The sequence below is a fragment of the Ruditapes philippinarum genome, unplaced genomic scaffold (assembly GCF_026571515.1).
Source record: "Ruditapes philippinarum isolate M1 unplaced genomic scaffold, ASM2657151v2 ctg693_1_1_1_1, whole genome shotgun sequence".
NCBI classification, from domain to species: domain Eukaryota; kingdom Metazoa; phylum Mollusca; class Bivalvia; order Venerida; family Veneridae; genus Ruditapes; species Ruditapes philippinarum.
The window spans coordinates 731,287-752,498 of NW_026865227.1; the positions used below are offsets into that span (position 1 = coordinate 731,287).

General features: G+C 32.2%; 1 protein-coding gene across 1 annotated transcript; it reads left to right on the forward strand.

Annotated features, from left to right (window-relative positions):
* The first annotated feature begins 16,888 nt into the window (after positions 1-16,888).
* LOC132728277 (uncharacterized) lies at positions 16,889-20,139 on the forward strand. Its single transcript, XM_060713893.1, has 2 exons — positions 16,889-16,903; positions 17,927-20,139. The coding sequence occupies exons 1-2, from the start codon at positions 16,889-16,891 to the stop codon at positions 18,842-18,844; spliced, it is 933 nt and encodes a 310-aa protein (XP_060569876.1). The 3' UTR covers positions 18,845-20,139.
* The last annotated feature ends 1,073 nt before the right edge of the window (positions 20,140-21,212 follow it).

Genomic DNA, 21,212 nt, shown 5'->3' on the forward strand with positions numbered 1-21,212 from the left:
AGCTTAACGAAAACCAATGCGCGAAACTAAATTAAATGAATTTTGAAATGGCATCAGAGTATATGAATACTGCATATCACAGATAATGCGACAAAAAAGCAAGCATTATATCCCACTTTAAAACACTACATTTTGTAACAAGAGAATTATAAAGAGCAATATAATGTATTTGGATTATCATAAAAAACATAACGTACCATTGTTATATTCAGTAATTGCTTTAACATTTCTTTTATCTTGTATGTACATCCGGTAATGGCCAAGCTACATTTGTACTCTGCTAATTAAAAGTATAAAAACACCTAGAAAATTACAAATGATTAATGCGGATAAACCATGTAATTTGTTAATTGATTGCGGGGCATTTATTATCATGTCATACATAAGCAGCAGCGTAATACATAAACAGTTTTGAGAAGCATAACTTTTTCAGAGAATTCAGTCATGTACTCAATTTTCTTTGGTGAATTCTGGTTAAGCTCGACTAATTGGCTTGACCGATGGGTTGACTTTGTTACTGCCCTCTTTGAAAAAGCTAAGTCAATCTAAGTGTGCACTCCTACTTTTATTTTTTGTGCGTTTGGCGACATTTAGAGATTGCATCAATTTACTAATATGTAAATGTAATGTTATGAATGTTATTTGTACAGTGCTCTATAAAGGACATTTATATCAATTGTTATAATTATCCTTTGAATTTTGTTTGTGTTTCAAATGTCATTTCTATTATGTACTATTACGACATTTATAAATAATTAAAAAAATAATGACATTTCCATATTTCTGTGTTCACAAACAAGCAATTAGTACAAGTAGCTAACGACCCTGACATAATGAGAAATAAAACATCTTTTACCACGCTCTTGGTTCGCTTAATATTATTATTATTATTATTATCATCATTATTATAAGAATCAGATCGTGTTCGAGCGCGTGTTTTAATAACACTTTTACATAGTATGAAAAAACAACAACAACAATGTAGCTAAAAAAGTCTTTATTATAATTTTTGCAATAATAAAAAGGTATTAGAATTCTCTATAAGAACAGTGTCAAATTTAATCAAGAATGAAAATAAATTTTGGAAGAAACTATCTCAATCTGTAGTCACATTTTTTTTTTATAATTTCTTCGTGAAATGATAGCAAATAGGTGATGATATACCTCCATACACGGCATGTCATTACAAAGATAAAGTTTTAAAATTTATATCGGTCCTAACGTAAAATGCATGCAACACTTAAATAACAACCAGTAAATTACAAAGATAGATTACATGGTTAAGTGTTTAAGGAGGAACTTTTAAATCTCGATATCTTATAACAGTTGATAGAAAACAGCAAGGATCATTTAGACAGTGGCCAGTAGCGTCCATGGTTTGACACTAAATTTCATTCCTCGTTTGCCTATAAAAAGTTGAGAAACAGAAAGACATCTGCAGCATTTTGCAAGTGTTTTAGAAATCCTACAAAATGTCGAAGGGAAAGATTATAGACCGCCAACAACAGTCTCGTAAAATATCACGGCGAGTAAAAGCAATGTTCAGACCGACGTTTTAATAGATACAATTCACGGCTTAGAAAGTCGAAGCCTAATGCTCAAATTCGACTTTTTTTACAAGGTATGCATAATATCTGCAATGGGTGCAATCGGCTACCTAAAGTAAGCATATTTTTCCGTGGCTTAGTCTACTATGTAGAGGAAAAATGTCGCGGTTTCCTTCATAAAACCCCACTTTGTACGATAGTTGTGCGACAGAAAATCTCAAGAGTTTCTATAAGAAGCGACATTTGATATACTTTCGACATAAAAAAACTTGCGGAATTAAACTTAGTACCGATCAAGCCGGTGATAGGGATATAAGGGATGTTGCATTTTTTCATTATCCCTCATGTACAGACTCAATCAAACCAAGCCTGTAATTTCCAGTAATTTTGCTGTTTTCAATGCTCCTGGGGAATCTATTAAAAGCTTACCATGACATTTAATAAAGTGACGCGGTTTTAAAATGGACGCTACCGGCGACCATATATTTATGTGCTTTTTTGGTCTCTCTGAAATATTGAATTCTAAAATATATATATATAATTTAAGTATTGTCCAAGTTACCTGCTTTAAAAGTGTTAAAATCTTTATATCTGTATCCCGAAGTTTACAACATTATAGTTTAAATTTATTGTTTGAAGGAAATACGTTTCTGTTTCTGAGGAGCGACTGACACAGGCAAAATCATTATTTAATGCTCAACCCCTGTACATAAAGAGAAGCAGCATAATATTTTCCAGAACATTTCATTTTATAGCGAACAAAAGCAGTTGGTAAAATAATTGAAATATTGTATGTAAAAATCCTTTCGGAAATCAACCGTAGAATATAAAAAACAGGATCAACAAGGATGGGCGGCGTTCAATGAACGCAAGCCCCCACACGATCTAGCAACACAGGACAACTTTTTAAATGATTCTGTATAAAGTGGGACAGTCATAGAAAGTTATCGAAACACCGTTATCTTATCGTTCAAGAATATTATAACATCATCAATATATGAAGCTTCATTTCTTTTCTTTTTTAATTTTTGGGAAAAAATCATGGGCAATTATAAAGGGTATTCGTTTATAAAACCTCTTCATGGCTATTTTTCTAAAAGAAATAAATGTCCTTTATAACTGCATACAAAAGTTTTAAACAGTTTTTAATGGACTTTTTTTCAATACTTGCAGTAGGTCTTGTAATAATAAAAGGATCAGTAGACTTTTAATTGCAATACAAATGTTTAGTTTAGAATCTATAAGTTGTGTCAAAAAACAATTAAAATGCGTAATGACGACAACAAGAAACAATTATGTAATTGATTGTAAGTGCGTGACATTTTACATTTGAAATTCCAACATTTATTCTGGCTGAAATAAACTAAAATTAAATCAATGCCTGGAGATATGTTTAACAAGAAGGATATAATGATTAAAGTATCTTATGTAAAACAAGAAGGAAACAATGAATAAAGTACTTTATGTAAAACAAAACGGATATAATGAATAAAGTATCTGAAGTAAAACAAAACTGACATAATAAATGAAGAATCTGGAGTAAAATAAGAAGGATATACTGAATAAAGAATCTGAAGTAAAACAAGGAGGATATAATGCATAAAGTATCGGAAGTAAAACAAAACGGATATAATGAATAAAGTATCTTATAGCAAACAAGACGGATTAAATGGAAAACGTATCTAATGTAAAACAATACGAATAAATTGAATTAAGTATATTATAACTATATTAAAAAAATATTTTTTATGTCAACTTAAATATCAAGGAATAAATGTTACTTGTATTTATTTTGTTGAAATAAATGCGTTATGTGCCAAGTACGGTAGTTTATTCAACAAACAGGGAGTATTACGAGAATAACTATGTTGAACGTGAAGAAAGATGAAGAGTATTTATTATCAGCGTGTACGAACTTGTGTAATCATAAGCATCAGATTTGAACTTGATAGATAGATACATCAAATGAAATTAAGAAAACATCTCAAAAATTAATTGTATTGGAATATTATTTTGGAGAACCGGGAGAAATTTTGAAAGAGGATATAGGACTAAAGGTAGAAGACATTTACACACCTTTTCGGAGACAGACTCCAAACAAAATAAAAACGTTGAGCAGATCGTTTATTTGAAGCAGCGAAAGTTTAGAATAGACATTATTGAAAAAAAAATCAAATGTGATCAATATGTTATTGTTTGCCTAAAATTTCTACCAAGTACAAATTACATTTGTACAATTTAGTTTAAGCAAGTAAGATTTACATTGCGTTAATATCAGTAACTGACAAAACAAAAAACATAATGGATAAGAAAAACAGCAATATTCCCAACAATGACACAACCGAAATTTTATTTAACAATGCTGGCACAACGGATTACTTTAATTGGAGCTTTAGAAATGGGGATGGCTATTACATGAACGCTATAGAACGTACGATATCACTCTTTGGAATTTTGTTAAATTCCTCGACAATTATGATTCTTTTGTCATTAAATGGGCGATTAAAGACCCAGCTGAAACTTATTTTCAGTTTGGCATTATCAGATGGCTTTATACCATGTTCCCATTTTATTTTGACAATTAATGTTGTCCCAAGGATATTGAAATCATACATGATGCATGATGGTCGTACTGCAATAGAAAAAGTCATTCTTGATACTTTGTTGGCATTTTTATATACGACATCACAATTTGCTGGTTTGGGGACAATGTGTGCAATAACAGTTGCTTTTTTTTTATCAAAGTACGGAAACCTTTGCGGTACAGGATATTGATGTCTCAAAGTCGCGGAAACATTATAACAATATGTACATGGCTTGTACCAAGCTCGCTATTATTGTCACTCTGTTTTTTTTCTGTTTATCATAACGACATCGCACTCCTGACACGCATTTTTGTGTTAGGAAACGTGCTTTGTCTTTTGTCCTTTTTTATTTGTATGCCCATTTACATAAGCATATTTTGTTCCATCAGATCTTTCATGCATCGACAACCATCTTCTTACAGACACAAAACAACTAAAGCGGCGGTTACATTTTTTCTGATAATGGCTACTTATTTCATTTGTATTATACCAGTTATTATTTTTGTTATAATTATTGCCACAGATTTGTCATACAGAGAAGATAGTCTAGCCAGAGACGTTGCAAGTTGTTTATATATACTGAACACTGTTCTAGATCCAGTAATTTATGCAACTAGAATTCCCGAACTTAAAGCACGATATAAAACTAAGGCTTTTTTGTCTGATACATTTATTTTTTCGTCGCAACTAATGTTTTATTTCAATTTTCTGTATTTCAATATCTGGGCGGGTGTTCAGGTGACATTTGTTTATGTTAACTTTAGATCGCTGCTTAAGGTTCCCACAACTAATTTGCTTATTTCTCCATTTACCTTACAATATTTGAATAATAAACAAAATAATATGGCATATGCTTTTACAATGCAACCCCTTTAACTTTTCTTGTTATGTTTGTATATATTTTTCTGTGCTGTAATATGTTTGTGAAAATATACTGAAAATATTTTCATTTTAAGTTATTTAACTTTTCTGCAATCTATTCAAATTGATGATACATGTATTTCTTGGATCGATTTTGCTACATATGCAAAATCCGTTTTCTATAGGTACTACTTTATGATGTTCTATGGAAAACATGATCATTGTAGCATTAAATCACAAAATGTCAGTGTAACATTTTTGTCATATTTTAGAAAATGTAACATCTTGTTACATGCCACATTTGGAAAATATTTATTGAGTTAATAATATTTATACTCAGACACGTGATCACCCTTCCAGGATGTAAGGCTGGATATAAAAGTATGTACTTATCTATCTGAAGATGGTATGTTGCAAGAATGTGAGAAAGCACCATTCGTGCTTTAGCTGATTATTTACCAGCATTGTTATAAATATTATCAGGATACATTAAAGTATTTTAGAAAATATTCTTGAAATGTTGATAACCCTACTCATATTTTTGTGTGCAAGGTTTTTTTAATGTATAGAAATAATGTATACCGCCTTCATCCCACTTGCATAAGTCTATAAAATCGGTTTGCCAAGTTTTTGCGCACAAAACATTAAGCGAAGGACTTTTTTCTAAAATATGTTTTCTGTAAACAACTTACACAGAAAATTAACCACACTATGCAATAACTGACCTGCCTGCAGTCATTCTTAAAATAAAATCCTGAATTTGCTTGTTTGCATAAAGAAATTGCGCATTATGTATGGTACTCTAATCTTTAACCATAAATGAATCGACCTATCTAGTATACAGAACATAATTCTCTATATGTGGAAACACATAATTCTCCATTTGTGGAAACTGGCATATTGACCGCTTAATGGTTTCTCTTAATCACAGGCACGAGTATCGGACATGGGGAGAAAATATCACCACATTGATAAAAAACCTCTGTGTTCATCTTAAACGTGTGAAAATAAAAAAAGAAATATATGCTCCCTTTAAAATATACTTTAAGTTAATACAAGGCCGGAAACTCCAAATTCGAGTCTACGAACAAGGGGTTAATTTGCCGGGATGTTGTAAATATATTTGTCCAGATAATTAAAAGAAACTTGTATGACTATTTCACGTTTGTATTAAGCTTCCAAATGAGACCGACCTCAAGTCTCTAGCCCTTCCCGTTCATGAAATAGACATCAGAAAACGTGCCTGTGATCTTAATATATATTGTGGACAATGTAAAAATATACAAATACGTAGAGTCAAAAAATAAAAATCTCCCGATAATGATTGGATGTAAAGCACAGGTAGAGACAGGGTGAACTGATCGTTAAGTGATGTGGGTGCAATGGAAGTTTAATCTTTTGTTAGTTTTAAAGACATAAATGTGTGTGTATATTGTGAAACTATAATGTAATCATTCAATATATGATTTCATCATTTTCATTTTTGTTTTCTTTTTTGTTTTGGTTTTACATCTCACCAACACAATATGTGTTATATGGCGGCTTTCCAGCTTTGCTCTCGGAAATCCCTTTAGAATCCGTCAATGCATTATTTTCAGGATAAATAAGACACTTACGTTCCGTAAGCTACCTAGAAAGATAATTGAAAGTCCCTCATGACCCAACCTGTAGACAGGATGAGGACCTGGACCTTGTGGGTACTGACTTGATTTTTGTGCTATGCACATTATATCATAATTATGATCATTTCAGCCAAGTTATCTTAAAAACATTTCAATTTTTATGGAGCGGACACGAAATGTAGGCTTTTTAATACTTGACCTTTAAGTGTGACCTTGACTTTTTGGGTAGCATCCCAATTACTGAACTCTACACATTGTTTTATAATGGTGCTCACTTGTTCCAAGTTATTTTTTTAAAAAGTGGTTAAAAGTTATGGAGCGGACATAAAATGTAGACTTTTGAATACATGACCTTTAAGTGTGACCTTACCTGGCTGAACCAACCTAATTATTGCACTCTGCGCATCGTGTCATAAGTATGATCACTTGTGCCAAGTTATTTTGAAAATGTTCAGCGGTTTTAATGTTCAGCGGTTTTAAAGTTATTTAGCGACACGAACTATAGACTTTGTAACACCTGACCTTTAAGCGTGACCTTAATCTTGGGGCAGGCAACCTTATAATTGCGCTCTGCACATCGTCTCATAATGGCGATCACTTGTGCGTAGTTAATTTAAATGTTTTTGAATCATTTTCAATTATTGGTCACTCACCATAATAAAGCCAATTTGTTAAAATATATTAATTTACTTATTGAACTCAAATTGACAGTGAAAAAATAAACATAATGTCACCTTATGAGCGACTGGCACAGGCACTAATCCTTTGCCCAACGTTCAACCCCGTACTTTAATAAAAGCAATATATTTTCCCGAATTATTTTAGTCAGAAATCGACTATAATGTTATTGAAACAACATGATCACACTGTTTATAAATATTATAAGTTTGTATCATAATATAGAGCTTAATTCCCTATAACTTAAACGTTTAGAGAGACAAGATCATGCTCAGATATAAATGTTAATTCCTATTGTTTTTTGTTTTTAAAACATCCAAATAACACTTTTGAAAAGAAAAGAAAACCTTTTTGGGTGAGTACTTTAGTTTCAAACATATTTTAATTCACCTTCCTTTTTTTATATTTGCTGTTGTTCTTAGTGATGAAAAGGGAACAGTGCATATTTATAATAATAAAAGTATTTAAATGTGTACGTTGGAAAACATAAATATACATGATAACGATAACAAGAAGCAGAAGAACATTTTATTGACTTAAACTACATAGTTTCTCGTCATATACCTATACACAAACATATTGTACATAAATCATTATGTAAATTATCAAGTTCATAACTGCTAGATAATGAACAAGTCAAAATTTAACATTCGGGTGAGAGTGGTCTCTTAAACCCTTTGCTTAGTATCAGATCAATTTGGTTAATTACATATGCACATTAAATTGTAAACTTCGCATTAAATTTATCCGTAATAGGGTCAGAAAAACTGTGAGCTATTTCCGTAATATCATTACTATATAAGGAAAATCGAAAGAAGAAAGAGTCTGCAATTCTCTTGTTATTTTGTTGTGATTAATGCTTCCGAGGAATCACTTTGTTTCAAGATTTTTATACTTCACAACAGCAGGTGTCAAGTGCTGTGTGGCAGCTGTAAAATGTTGCCCCATACTTCACTTCAGTGTTGTTATATTTTTCTGGTCCTTCGGAATCATTTATGCAAGCACTATTAAGTGTTGAGAATTGAGTACCGCTCAAGCCGGTGCTAGAGGGCGTGAGGGATGTTGCACTTATTCATTATCCCTCATGTACAGACTCAATCAAACCGAGTCTGCAATACTCTTGTAATTTTGTTGTGATTAATTAAAAAAAAAGAAATCTACAAAACAACAATTTTTCTCCAAAATTATATGTCAGGCCATGTTTACACATGGAAAAACGCAATTTTGGGTAATTTCAGGTACTTTTATCATTTTGTTTTAACCCTTTACCTCATATATACGCGAAACAACGCACTTTTGACCCCCCCTCTTTTAGGCCTCAAAAATGCTTAAAATCCCCAGGTTGATCATAAGGTAACGTGTAACCAACGCTGAAAACTCTTTAACTCGATCTGAATCCATTGAGAATTTGCAGCAATTTTGATGGAAAAAAAATCAACGCAAAATAGTGATTTTTGGCAATTTTGAGATGTCCCCTCGTTGCCATGGTGAGAGGAAATCAAAGACTGAGCATGTTGTTACAAAGGCAATGGTCCAGTCAACATTTGTGCCAAGTTTGATTAGTATTGAAGAAGTTTTTATAGTTTAATAGCAATTGAACTTGTAACGGGAGACTTTTCAATGAAAACAGCCATGTTTTACAAAATGCTCATGCACTAATGGGTTAATATAAACCAATAATTACTGTTCCCTTGCCAAATATGGAGACCGGAAATATTAATTCGCCACGCCTTTTTTATGACCACGCTTGACGATTGGAAAGAAAAACAATTATGATTGTAGCTGTGGCATTTATCACATAGATTTCCCACATTACTTTTGGCTTATATAAACCTCAATTTGAGCATTGCCAGGGAACATGTTAAACAATAAGGATATAAACAGTATTTTATAAATAAATTTTAAAAAAGGAGAATTTTATAAAAAAAAGTTTAAATGTGAAAAAATAACTGTCCAGTTGGCTTAAGTAAACCTGAATTTAATCATTGTCAGGAAACATGTTAAACAATAAGGATATTAACAACACAGATTTTTATAAATAAATTTTAAAAAAGGAGAATGATATAATTTCAACTTAAATGTGAAAATAAGTTAATTGTACTGAATTTTAAATGAAATAAATGCGTAATGAGTTTAGTTAACAAACATAGAGTGTAACTTCTAAAGAATATGTTGAATGTGAAGAAAGATGAAGAGCATTTTGGAGATATTAGAATGTGAAAATTTATAAAATGATAAGAATCAGATCGAGACACGTACCATGAAAGATATTTTAACTGAAATTAAGTAAAAATCTCAAAGAACAATTGTCTGAGAATATCATTTTGGAGATATATGTTAATGTTGAAAGAGGATATAGGACTAATGATTGGAGATATTTATAAAAATCAAAGGAGATAGAATCTACAAGATGAATACGTTTAGAGAGATTACTTAGCGAAGCAACATAAGTTTAAATCAGACAAGGGATCAAAATGAAAAAAGGACTCAATAAATCATTGTTTAAATAAATCAAATTGGCCATTGGCTTTCCTTAATTATAAGTACCAAGTATAATTTGGTGTAAGCAGGAACGTTTTGAAGATTATTCAAAGAATTATAAAGAGCATTGCGTTTATATCAGTTATTAACATAACGACGGATATACAATAAGTAGCATAACAACGAGCATAATGGATAAGACAAACAACAGTATTCCCAGCAATGACACAATCAAAAGTTTATTCAACTATACTAACACCATGGATAACTTTGATTGGGGATATTACTTTACCTTTATAGAATGTACTATAGCATTATTTGGTATTTTATTCAATGCCTTAACAATTATTCTTTTGTTATTAGAGGGACAATTGAAGACACAGATGAAACTCATTCTCAGTTTGGCATTATCAGACGGCTTGATGGCATGTTGCCATTTTTTTGTGTCATTTTTCTTCTTTTTACTAGGGTTACAGAATTTCATAGTTGCTACTTTATTTCTATTCTTATACATGGTATCACAATGTGCTAGTCTAGGAACAATGTGTGCAATAACAGTTGATATTTTTATCAAAGTACGGAAACCTTTGCGGTATAAAACATTAATGTCAAAAAGACGCGGAAACATTATTATAACATGTTTATGGTGTATACCAATCTTGCTATTGTTGTCGCTCTTGGTTGTTACTGATCTTTATCATGTTAACATTTTATTGCTGTTCCTGTTAGGAAGCGCTTTGTACACTATTCTTAGTCTTTTTTACTTTTTTATTTCTATTCCAATTTATATCATCATATTCTGTACCATACGGTCTTTCATGCATCGGCAACCATCTTCATATAGACACAGTACAACAAAAACAGCGGTCACGTTTTTTCTAATTATGACTTCCTATTTCTTATGCATCTCGCCAGTTTGTGTAGCTCTTGTAGATAGATTTATTTTATCCGGAAAAAATGATTTAACAATTTCACAATGTTTATATTTACTGAAAACAGTTTTAGATCCAATGATTTACGCAACTAGAATCCCCGAAATTCGAACACAATATAAAAGACTTTGCAATACCATGAATTCCTGTTTTCGCCAGGACTGAGTAGGTGTCCTGCAGTAAAGTCCAAATTTGGGAATGTGCTAACATACTCTTTGAGTGGTGTGAACTAAGAAACCTATGCACTTCGAAATATGACATGCGTGCACTGCGATCAAATTAAACGATGTGTTCACTGTGAAGACATGGAATGATTGTGTACTATGTTATAAAACAGTTGTATCATTGTGCTCATTGTGAATATATTAAAATATGTTTATATTGTGAAAATTTTACAGTTTGTTGATTATGAATATATAAAACAATGTGAATACTGTAAAAATTTTACCATTTGTTGATTGGCGACGCCAGTAAGCGGCGTCGTGTCTTAAGGAATGCTTTTATTTTGGCCCATGGTAGGAGCTGTTATTATCAGCAGTTTATGTCATGTTGTGTTAATTATTTTTATTTTTAAAATTCAAGTAAACAAATATGTTGTATATTTGTATTCAATAATTCAATTAAAGAGCATGTGTATTGTTATACTTATTTTCATGAAATGCAGTCTTAGGGGACCATACGCCGCTTTTCATGGAATGGCACGGACGTGTCACATTGAAGGTTCCATGATAACCGCCGTATGAACACATCTGCGGATGTTTCTAAATTCAAAATTTTACTATTTCATGTTTAAATGTTGAATTCTGCTTAAGCCGGTGCTAGGGGGCGTGGACGGTAACTTGCACTTTTCAGTACCGTCCATGAACAGGCTCAATCAAACCGAGCCTGCAACATTTTCAATTTTGTCGTGTTGGGCTTTCTTTAGGGATTCTGTATTTATCTATTTTATGGTCACATCCGTGTTATTTGTGCCGTGTGGCGGCTGTAAAAAGTCTCCCCGTACATTTAATCAATGATGTTATATTTTCCATCCTTGAAGATCGTTCAGCACGACATTATTGTTGTGCTTGTGGTATTTTTAGTTTCAACTTTTCGGCATTTTCTAGTTGGGTGGTTCCAATATTCCTACTTGAATAATGTTGAATCACCCTTAGGATATGTTGCCTGCTTTTTAAATTTGTCTTTTGACGTCTTATCTGTGATATGCAGGCTTCATAACCTCTGATCCCCTTTCAAAATTCAATTTTAATTAGTTCCGCCCATTGTTTTCTCGTTTAGGGCACACGCTTTTTATTACTTGGGGACCATACGCCGCTTTTCATGGAATGGCACGGACGTGTCACATTGAAGGTTCCATGATAACCGCCGTATGAACACATCTGCGGATGTTTCTAAATTCAAAATTTTACTATTTCATGTTTAAATGTTGAATTCTGCTTAAGCCGGTGCTAGGGGGCGTGGACGGTAACTTGCACTTTTCAGTACCGTCCATGAACAGGCTCAATCAAACCGAGCCTGCAACATTTTCAATTTTGTCGTGTTGGGCTTTCTTTAGGGATTCTGTATTTATCTAATTTAGTTTAACAGCTTATCTCTATACTAAAAGCCGGATTCCGAATATCGTTGTGGTCTACATTAATGTCAATTGTATTTTTTTTCATTTGTTTTTGTTATTTATCTTAGATTTTTTTTTATAGTTTTCACTGTATATTCATTTTTATTTATAATGCATTGTTTATTGTTTCGTTATTTACCTGTTATGTCAAACCTTTTTCGTCAGCAGTTTAAGGTGGTGTGTGAGGTATATGTATATATATATATTTTTTAAATGTTCATACAAGAAGAACGTTCCCCAGTAAACGGGTATAAGGATGGGTTATGGTACTGTTGCAAACGATAATCTTATTGATTTTATCCATATTATGTTGATTCATTGCATAGAATGATTGTTTTTACAAAGTGTAACAGTAACCGGATGTTGAAAGCTATCCGATTTTTTGCAATGTAACAATACTGCTATGTCACATGGCCATCTAACTTTTTATGAATACCATGACTTTTCATGGCTAAATAAAACTGATCCTGCAACGTTTTATAATTTTGCTGTTTAGGGCGTTCGTTTTGGTTTCAGGTTTTCTCTATTATAAGGGAAATGAACTCATGTTTACTAAATTGTTAATCTTAGGTATTACAAACTATTATTGCTGTATATATGAATGGCAGTATGTTTTACAAGTTATAAAATAACTTTCTTTCTTAATATATTTTGTTGATAAATAAAATAATGGAAAAATTTACCATTTGTAAGTTCATCAAGAGCATAGTGGGCCTGAGGAGTGAATATTGATAGAATTATTTTTTACTGGCTTTATATCCTTTACACTGGATTTTCCTAGTGTGTTCAGTAAGAACATACAGGTATTCTGCTAAATGAATCCTCTAATCACTATGTGAAGCTAATAATTATTTTTTATTTGTTTGTATTTAAATTGTTAATAAAATAACCTGTGGTAATAATGAAAGGTAGAAAATTATAGATATGCATATAGATGCTCATGTCAATGTATTGAAACAGAGAAAGAATGATATCCTAAAGTTATCAATATTAAACATTTGATGTATATGTTAATAGTGTTTATAAAGTAAAGTCTAATGGAAGGTTGAAAGAGGGACAGTATTTGTAAATGTAAGAGATATGCATTTAATGCGTAGACGTCGACACAACTCAGTCTTGATTATATGATATAGACTATTTGATTTTTTTTAACTTTGTAGAACGTTATGAGAAAAATGAGTTTAATGTTATGTTTGAGGAATGAAACATCATTTTTTTTATCTGATGAAATAAATCATGCTATAAAACAATTAAAGAATAAAAAGTCTGGTGGTTTGGATAATTTGTTTAAGAAATGAAGAAATTGAATTTGTTTGTAACTTACAAGTGGTGAATCTTTAACTACAGCACAAAGTACACTAGCTGGACAAGCTAAAAGATAAATAAGCCAGCATTTGTATAAATTCATATATATAAATCCTAAGCATAAATTTGATCTTTTTGATAAATTAGTAGCTCCTATTCTAAATTATGGAATTAAAATGTGTGGTGTTGCTAAATAAAGATTTGACAACAGACAGGTAACATATACAGTTTTCCAACAAAAATCTTGGAGTTAAAAGGCCTCACAAAATGATTTTCTTTACTTTACAGTGAACTAAGTAGATTTAGTTTTAGTACTGTGCACTATTATAATATCATAAAATACTGGGATAAAGTCGTACATACAAAATAAAATATATACGTATCTTTGTAATGATTATACTTTGCTCAAAATTGATTTTGAAATGCACCGAATAAAGTAAATTGGTGCTCTTTAGTAACAAACCTACTTTGTACACTTGGTTTTTATGATATATGGCTGCAACAAGATATTGGTAAAAGTTTTTTTTCTTTAGTTAAACAAATGTTTAATCCAAGCAGAATTGGCATGATAGATTAGATAAGTCTTGTAAAGCATTGTTTTATCAAACGTTTTCGAATTTCAGGTTTGAACCCTACTTTGAACACTTTGCAAATAATAGATTTTGTCAATCTTTTGTCAGATTAAGAGTTTGGTCACATAGACTGCAATTAGAAGCAGGTCTGGTCAAGCCGGCGACTATACCAGTAAATGAACGATTATGAAACTTTTGTAACGTGTTAGTCGTAGAGTATCATTTTATTACAGAATGCGAGTAATTCGATGAACTATGTAGCTAAATATTGGCGAAAGCTACAATATGTACAAATTTATAGACCTGATCAATAACAAAAGCCAGATGATAGTAAGAATGCTTGGAACTTTCATACACAATGCTTTTAAAAAACGTAACGAAGTTTTATATGATGATTGTTAAAGATCGTTTATGTTTTACAAATATTTATCTAATTTGGTAAATCATGCATTGTCACTTTTTCGTGTTATACAGTTGTTGTATTTTTATAATGGATATTAATGTTGTAAATGTAAATCACAAATAGAAATAACATATAAATCATGTAGATTATCTTTATTTTATGTTCTCTCCAGTCAGTCACCTTTATGTTTCGTTTCGTTGAAAGGTTGACTTTAAAACTGGAGTGATATACATGTTGTAACCTGAAAATTAGTTCAAAATATGTCACTATTGGTAAGGATCAATAAGGTTGAAAAACTTTCTCCTAAGTAAATAATAATTGTAAACAAATATTGCTATAAAGAAATTATTGTCAATTGTATAAACTGTTCGTCATAAAGTTTTGTATATGTATATCTTATGGGCTTTTAAGCCTATAGGTTTTGAATGAAATAAAACTTCTTTATTACTTACTATTTATTACATATTATCTATGACTTGTTACTAATAATTTATTATTTATGTCCCTGCACCCATGATGATGGCTTTTCAAAAACAAAGCATTTACAAGATGTTATCATGTATTTCATATTCTTTATTAGAAATTTAAGGCGATAGAACAATCTTTTTATAACCGATTAATTGATTGACTGTTGTCATCAGTTATCTGTCATGACGAACTGCTCTTCTTCATATCAATTTTCGTAAGTACTTGTAACGTGTTAAGAAAGTGATTATAATACATTTTCAGCCGTGTTTAAATTTCCTTTGTCCATGACTTACTTTAGGCTGCTATAGGCTGTAAACATTTTAGAAAGACAGAGGTTAATAAGTTTTATTCATTATCATATATGATTGTTATGTCAGAAGAAAGTAGTTACAATACATCCTAGATAATTCTATATTTCCTATATCGGTCACTTATTTAAGCTGCTAGGCCTAGATGCAAAAGCTATTAATATCAGACTGCTACATTGCTAACTTGAGTCCACGTTAACTTATCTGTATATTGAAATAGAATAAATATATATTCACATAGCCCGATTTACCAAAAGTCATAACGGTTATATATATACTGCATAAATACGTCAAGATTATTTGACAATTAAACAGGTGGTGTCTACAAGCCGGAGATAACATCCTCTGTTCATATTTCGACAACAATCCTGGTAAATAGAACGAATATTGAGCGAGGTTTGGGGCACCATTAACCGGTTTAAACTCCCCAGCAGTCATAATTATGCTGCTGACCGTTCCAAGGCGGCGCCCCACCCTGTTCCTCAGATGTATGTCTATGTTGTTTCATACTGTTTTGGTGACACTTTTGCTTGTGTCCCTTGTTGTTTTCTTGTCTACGGTAAGTATCTTCCCCATTGCCTCTAGTTTTTATTTCTTTGATTAAACCCCCCCCCCTTCCCCCTGTCTCCTGTCCCCTTCCCTTTTGTGGGCCATTTATTATTTTCTTTGAATTCCTAATGAATTATAAATTATTTATCATTTATGTTTGACCTGTCCGTGCTCTGTCTTTGCCCTGTCCTGTTTTTGTTTGGGGTCCGCCCGGGCTCCTTGCCATTGGTTCTTGTTGCTGGGTCATATGGGGGTTGCGTTCATTGAACGCCGCCTTTCCTTGTTGATCTTGTTTCTCATATTTTGAGCAAATAGGAGTGTGACGAGTACACAAAGGGGCGAAAACACTTCATGTTCCACAAAACATATTAAAACAAATGTAAGAAACGAAAGAAAAAAATGTGTAATACGCTTACAGGATACATTTAACCCATTACTGCATGACCCGTTACAAGTTCAAATTGCTATAAAACTATAAAAACTGATTCAATATCACTCAAACTTGGCACAAGTGTTGACTGGACCATTGCCTTTGTGACAAAATGCTCAGTCTTAAATTTCCTGTTACCATGGCAACGAGGGGACATCTCAAAATTGCCAAAAAATCACTATTTTGCGTTGATTTTTGCATCAATATTGATTTCAGAGTGCTGCAACTTCCCAATGGATTGAGACAGAGTCAAAGGCTTTTCTGCTGGTTGCACGTTTCCTTATGATCGCTCTAGGGTCATTTTTAGCCTCTAACAAGTGCCAAAGTGGAACTCCCGCCCCCTTCAATCCCCCCCCCAACAGATGGGGGCACATGCACCTTCTGGCAAGCCTTCTTTCTGGATAGAAGGCCGCGCCGAAAAAGTGATAACAACATTTCTCAAACAAAAACAAGTGTTGGGGGACTAAATAAGGCATTTTTCAACCATTTGAGAAAACAAAAAGGGGGAAGGGGAAGAGAAAAAGACGTTAAAATGCGTGTATTTAACGTAATGGGTTAAACGCAATGTATTTTGTTTCTTTGTTTATCTGTAGAATTGTACGCCGAATTAAATAGACTTTTGATGTATCCAGTTAACCGGCTGTACTGGATAACTAAGCAGTAATTAGCAATTTCTCCGCAAGTGATCATGATAGACTACTAATTCTGCATGATTTCTACAGACAATATACCATCATGCACAACGTCCGAGGTCATTTGTCACGTGCAAACCCAAGATCACAATGCTCTCTCTAGACTGAGTTAGTCGGTGCCTAATAAAAATGTTGCTTGAAAAAAAAATGTTTATAAAGTTCTAAGTGATATAGAATGACCGATTCTTTGATGAATAATTATATATTTTTCTGGAACACTTTAGCTGTATTAATATATGTTATATCGTAACAAGTATCTCATTCTTGCCAACACTTTCCATGTATAATAATTTTGTTGTTATGTCTAATAATAAATACTTCCACGTAATTATACATTGTATTACAGGCCTTCCGTTATAAACAAATTCACTGAGAAATTGCCCAACAATGTACGGAAACACAATCATTTTACACAGGTTAAAGTTACATTTGGCAAATCACAAGACATTTGATAACTGAACAGGTGAAAGTCAAAAGAAGTTTTTATTCTGCCACAATTCCTCTTAATGTTGTAATTCATTTCTAATGAATAGTAAATAACTCACATAGCGAAACGTAACTGTAACGTTTAGGTTATAAAAAGAGTTGGGCATTCTTTCAATAATTTAGGCAAATTTATAGTGTATTAAATTAAATATTTTCCAATGTCAAATGTTAATCAATATACATTATAACAGTCAATCCTAACAAATATGTAGTCAAATCAATTCAACCTGACAATGAAAAATGAGCATAATGTCACTTTAAGTTTTGAGGTCATTGTAAGATATTTTCACATTCCCTATTAACTTGACAATTTGTTTCAGAGCTAGGGAGCAAGAGCAAACCCTCAACAAAATGAACGGTGCAAATGATAACCCGGATGGACTTATACCAAGTTTACCATTCTGTCGCAGTTTACTTTCAAACTTCTGATTTTTCTGTCAATCATTTTGATTGATGTAGCAGATCTTATCAGTGATTGGCTGCTATTTAAGGACGTCGCTGTCGCAGAGAAGGGATTAGTTTACGGACCACCCGAGGATAGCACACGTCTTGCTCTTTTGGCGTTTTGTATTATAGGTACTCAAACCATTGCATTGGAATTAATAAATTTATGGCGGGATATTTTCAGAGGAAATCCGTGGTTGGATGTTGAATTACTGTCGGCAATAGCGGTATGGCTTGAGGATGTTCCACAGATTGTGATCAATGTCATCATAATAGGCTGTCGGGAAGAAGCCATAAGTTATTTTCAACTGATGAAAGCTTCTGTTGCGGTAGCTGGGGTAATTATTCGGATATTATTTTCCTTGGTCGTTTACTGCGGCAAAAGAGGCATGAACGATCTGAGAAGACTGAAAAAAGACCACAGATCCAGAATTCGTTTCGTTTATAGAATTCTGATGATGTCAGGACTGGTGATAACACTAGGGGGCGCTGCGGTAATTTTTCTTTTCACTCAGTACGAGCGAAATCCGGACGGTAGTTTAAATTTTAAAGTGCCTCATAATTATATTAAAGGTAAGTACGATGATGCGAAATATTTCGAAAATGTCAGTGTTTATTTTAGTCATGAATTGTTTGATTTAGACTCATCTCTGGGCAGATCAACAACAAATAAAAATCTTCTTAGATTGTTTGACATTAACGATATCAGACACGGGCATGGGGTGGACAGAATAATCAAATTGGAATTTGATCAATTGGATATTTCAACAATACAAAAGTTTATCGTATGGGAGAATAACATTACTCAAGAACTGCGTGCCAAAGAGTGCTTTTCTCTAGACAGAACTAAAAAAAACAAAATTTAATCACTCTAGGATCAAATTGTTCATCATATATTTATACTAAAAGTAATCAAATTTTGTTTATATTTCGATTGATACAACCTAACGATCTAAAGCTGATATTTGGAGATATAACGTACAATATTAATTTAAAAAAATTCTAGTGAAACATGTAAACCACCGGATTTTGAAATATAAAATGATATTATAGATTATTCTGAAGTTACATCAGCTGCTTTACATTATTATCGAACTTTAGACGTTTCTAAAAGGACATACAGCCTGATACACACGTCAGATAATAACAGTAAATTCTATAATTCTAAAGATTTACAAGACATAGAAGATGTTTGGAAAACTGGTTTTGTCTATTGTAAAAGTACAGGTCGTCTTGCACCGCATCGGGATAATTCTATCGTTGTACCATGCTTATAGCTAATACATGTATATTATATTTATTATCAAAATAGAGAAAAACGGAATCAAAACGACAAAATTGAAAATGTTGCAGATTCGGTTTTATTGAGCCTGTTCAGGGACGGTACTGGGAAATGCGAGTTACCGTCCACACCCCATAGCACCAGCTTTAGCAGATTTCAACGTTTAAACAAGAAAATGGTGACATCTCAAAGTTAGAAACATCTATACAGCGGTCATCATGGAATCTTCAATGTGAAATGTTCGTGCCATTCCACGAAGAGCAGCGTATTGTCCCCTTGTGAAAGCGTAGGTTCTAAACGGGAATACAATGGGTAGAACTAAACAAAATATAATTTTGAAAGCGGATCAGACGTTATTGAGCCTGCATAACACAGATAAGTTGTCAGAAAACAGTGATCATAAACATGCATCTGTTGATCGCATCATTGACATTGAACTATCAATTGAATAATTGAACTCTGGCAAGATGTATGGTATTAAGATATGAAAAGCAATAGCCGATAATAACGTCAAAACAGAAAGTGTCGGTATGAGATCCGATGTTAAAATAAAACTATAAATTAGAATATACATGTACATTGTATTTGAAAACTCAAACTATGCAATAACTGAACAGGAATTCAACAATTATGAAAATAACAAAATGTACAGTAAGAATTAATACGCTAGCTTGTTAATATGCAAACATTTAAAATACTAAATTCATTTGGTAGTCAATTTTATCAAATATGCATAAATATTCCTATTGATTTTTATTTTTTCTTTAATAAGATTAATAAAACATATCAAATACTCATGATGAGATGCTGATCTTAATTAGGAGACTGCTCATTTTCAACCTTTTCAATGCTTCATAATCAATGCTTCATAACTTATGAAATGTTATTATATTGTATTATATCAAATATGCATAAATATTCCTATTGATTTTTATTTTTTCTTTAATAAGATTAATAAAACATATCAAATACTCATGATGAGATACTGATCTTAATTAGGAGACTGCTCATTTTCAACCTTTTCAATGCTTCATAATCAATGCTTCATAACTTATGAAATGTTTGTCCATTTACTTTGTAATCGTCTTTTTATAAAGTTCATATTTTTTTTAGAATTTTGTAAAATCTTTTTTCAAGTTCAGTGAAAACAACATGTAATTTATCTTGTTTACATATTTTGTTGATTCGTCGCAGAAATCCATTTTAGAAAGATATATATGCAAATTACACAACAGTCGTACATAATTACAGATGTGAATTGACTATTTTTATAACTATATTTTTGTAACTCCTTTTTTCTAACCAGTGATTTCTAAAGATTTATTTCGTTCACTTTGAAGAGTTTGAATATTTATAAAGTGGTGTATATACATTCTAGCACAGTATCGTGGGAACACTTAACTCCTCCTGCAATCATCAAGAGTGGTCAGAATCTTTATTGATTATTCACTTGTTTTATTGCCTATAGATGTAGCGTTAATATCGTCTCTTTGGCCCATCTCTTGGAATGATTTGTTTTCTAAAAGTGTAAACAAAGTCGAACTAGTGTATAAATAAACCACTTTAATAAAACAATTAGTATGTACGTATTAGACCTATAAGTTTTACATTAAAATAACCTCTTATTGGTTATCTGTAAGATGAATTTCTTTAAACAAGACTATAAAGCCTTTTTTTACTTTTTACAATGCTCTATATTTCACCCCTAGCTTAATTAAACTATTTCTAAAAACAAAAATTCAGCGCGTGCAATACGAGAATATAAAAATCTTACATAGGCTGTCGGAACAGACCGGACTATCTAGCTCGAGGGTAACTGTTTATGGAGGTAACGAGGCTCTGTCGAGTTTCCACTGAACAGTTACCCAAGAGTTAGAATTCCCGTCCGTACCGACAGCTAATGTTTTATCTTTTTCTCAATTATTTTCGGAGCAGACATTACGAGATCTTAT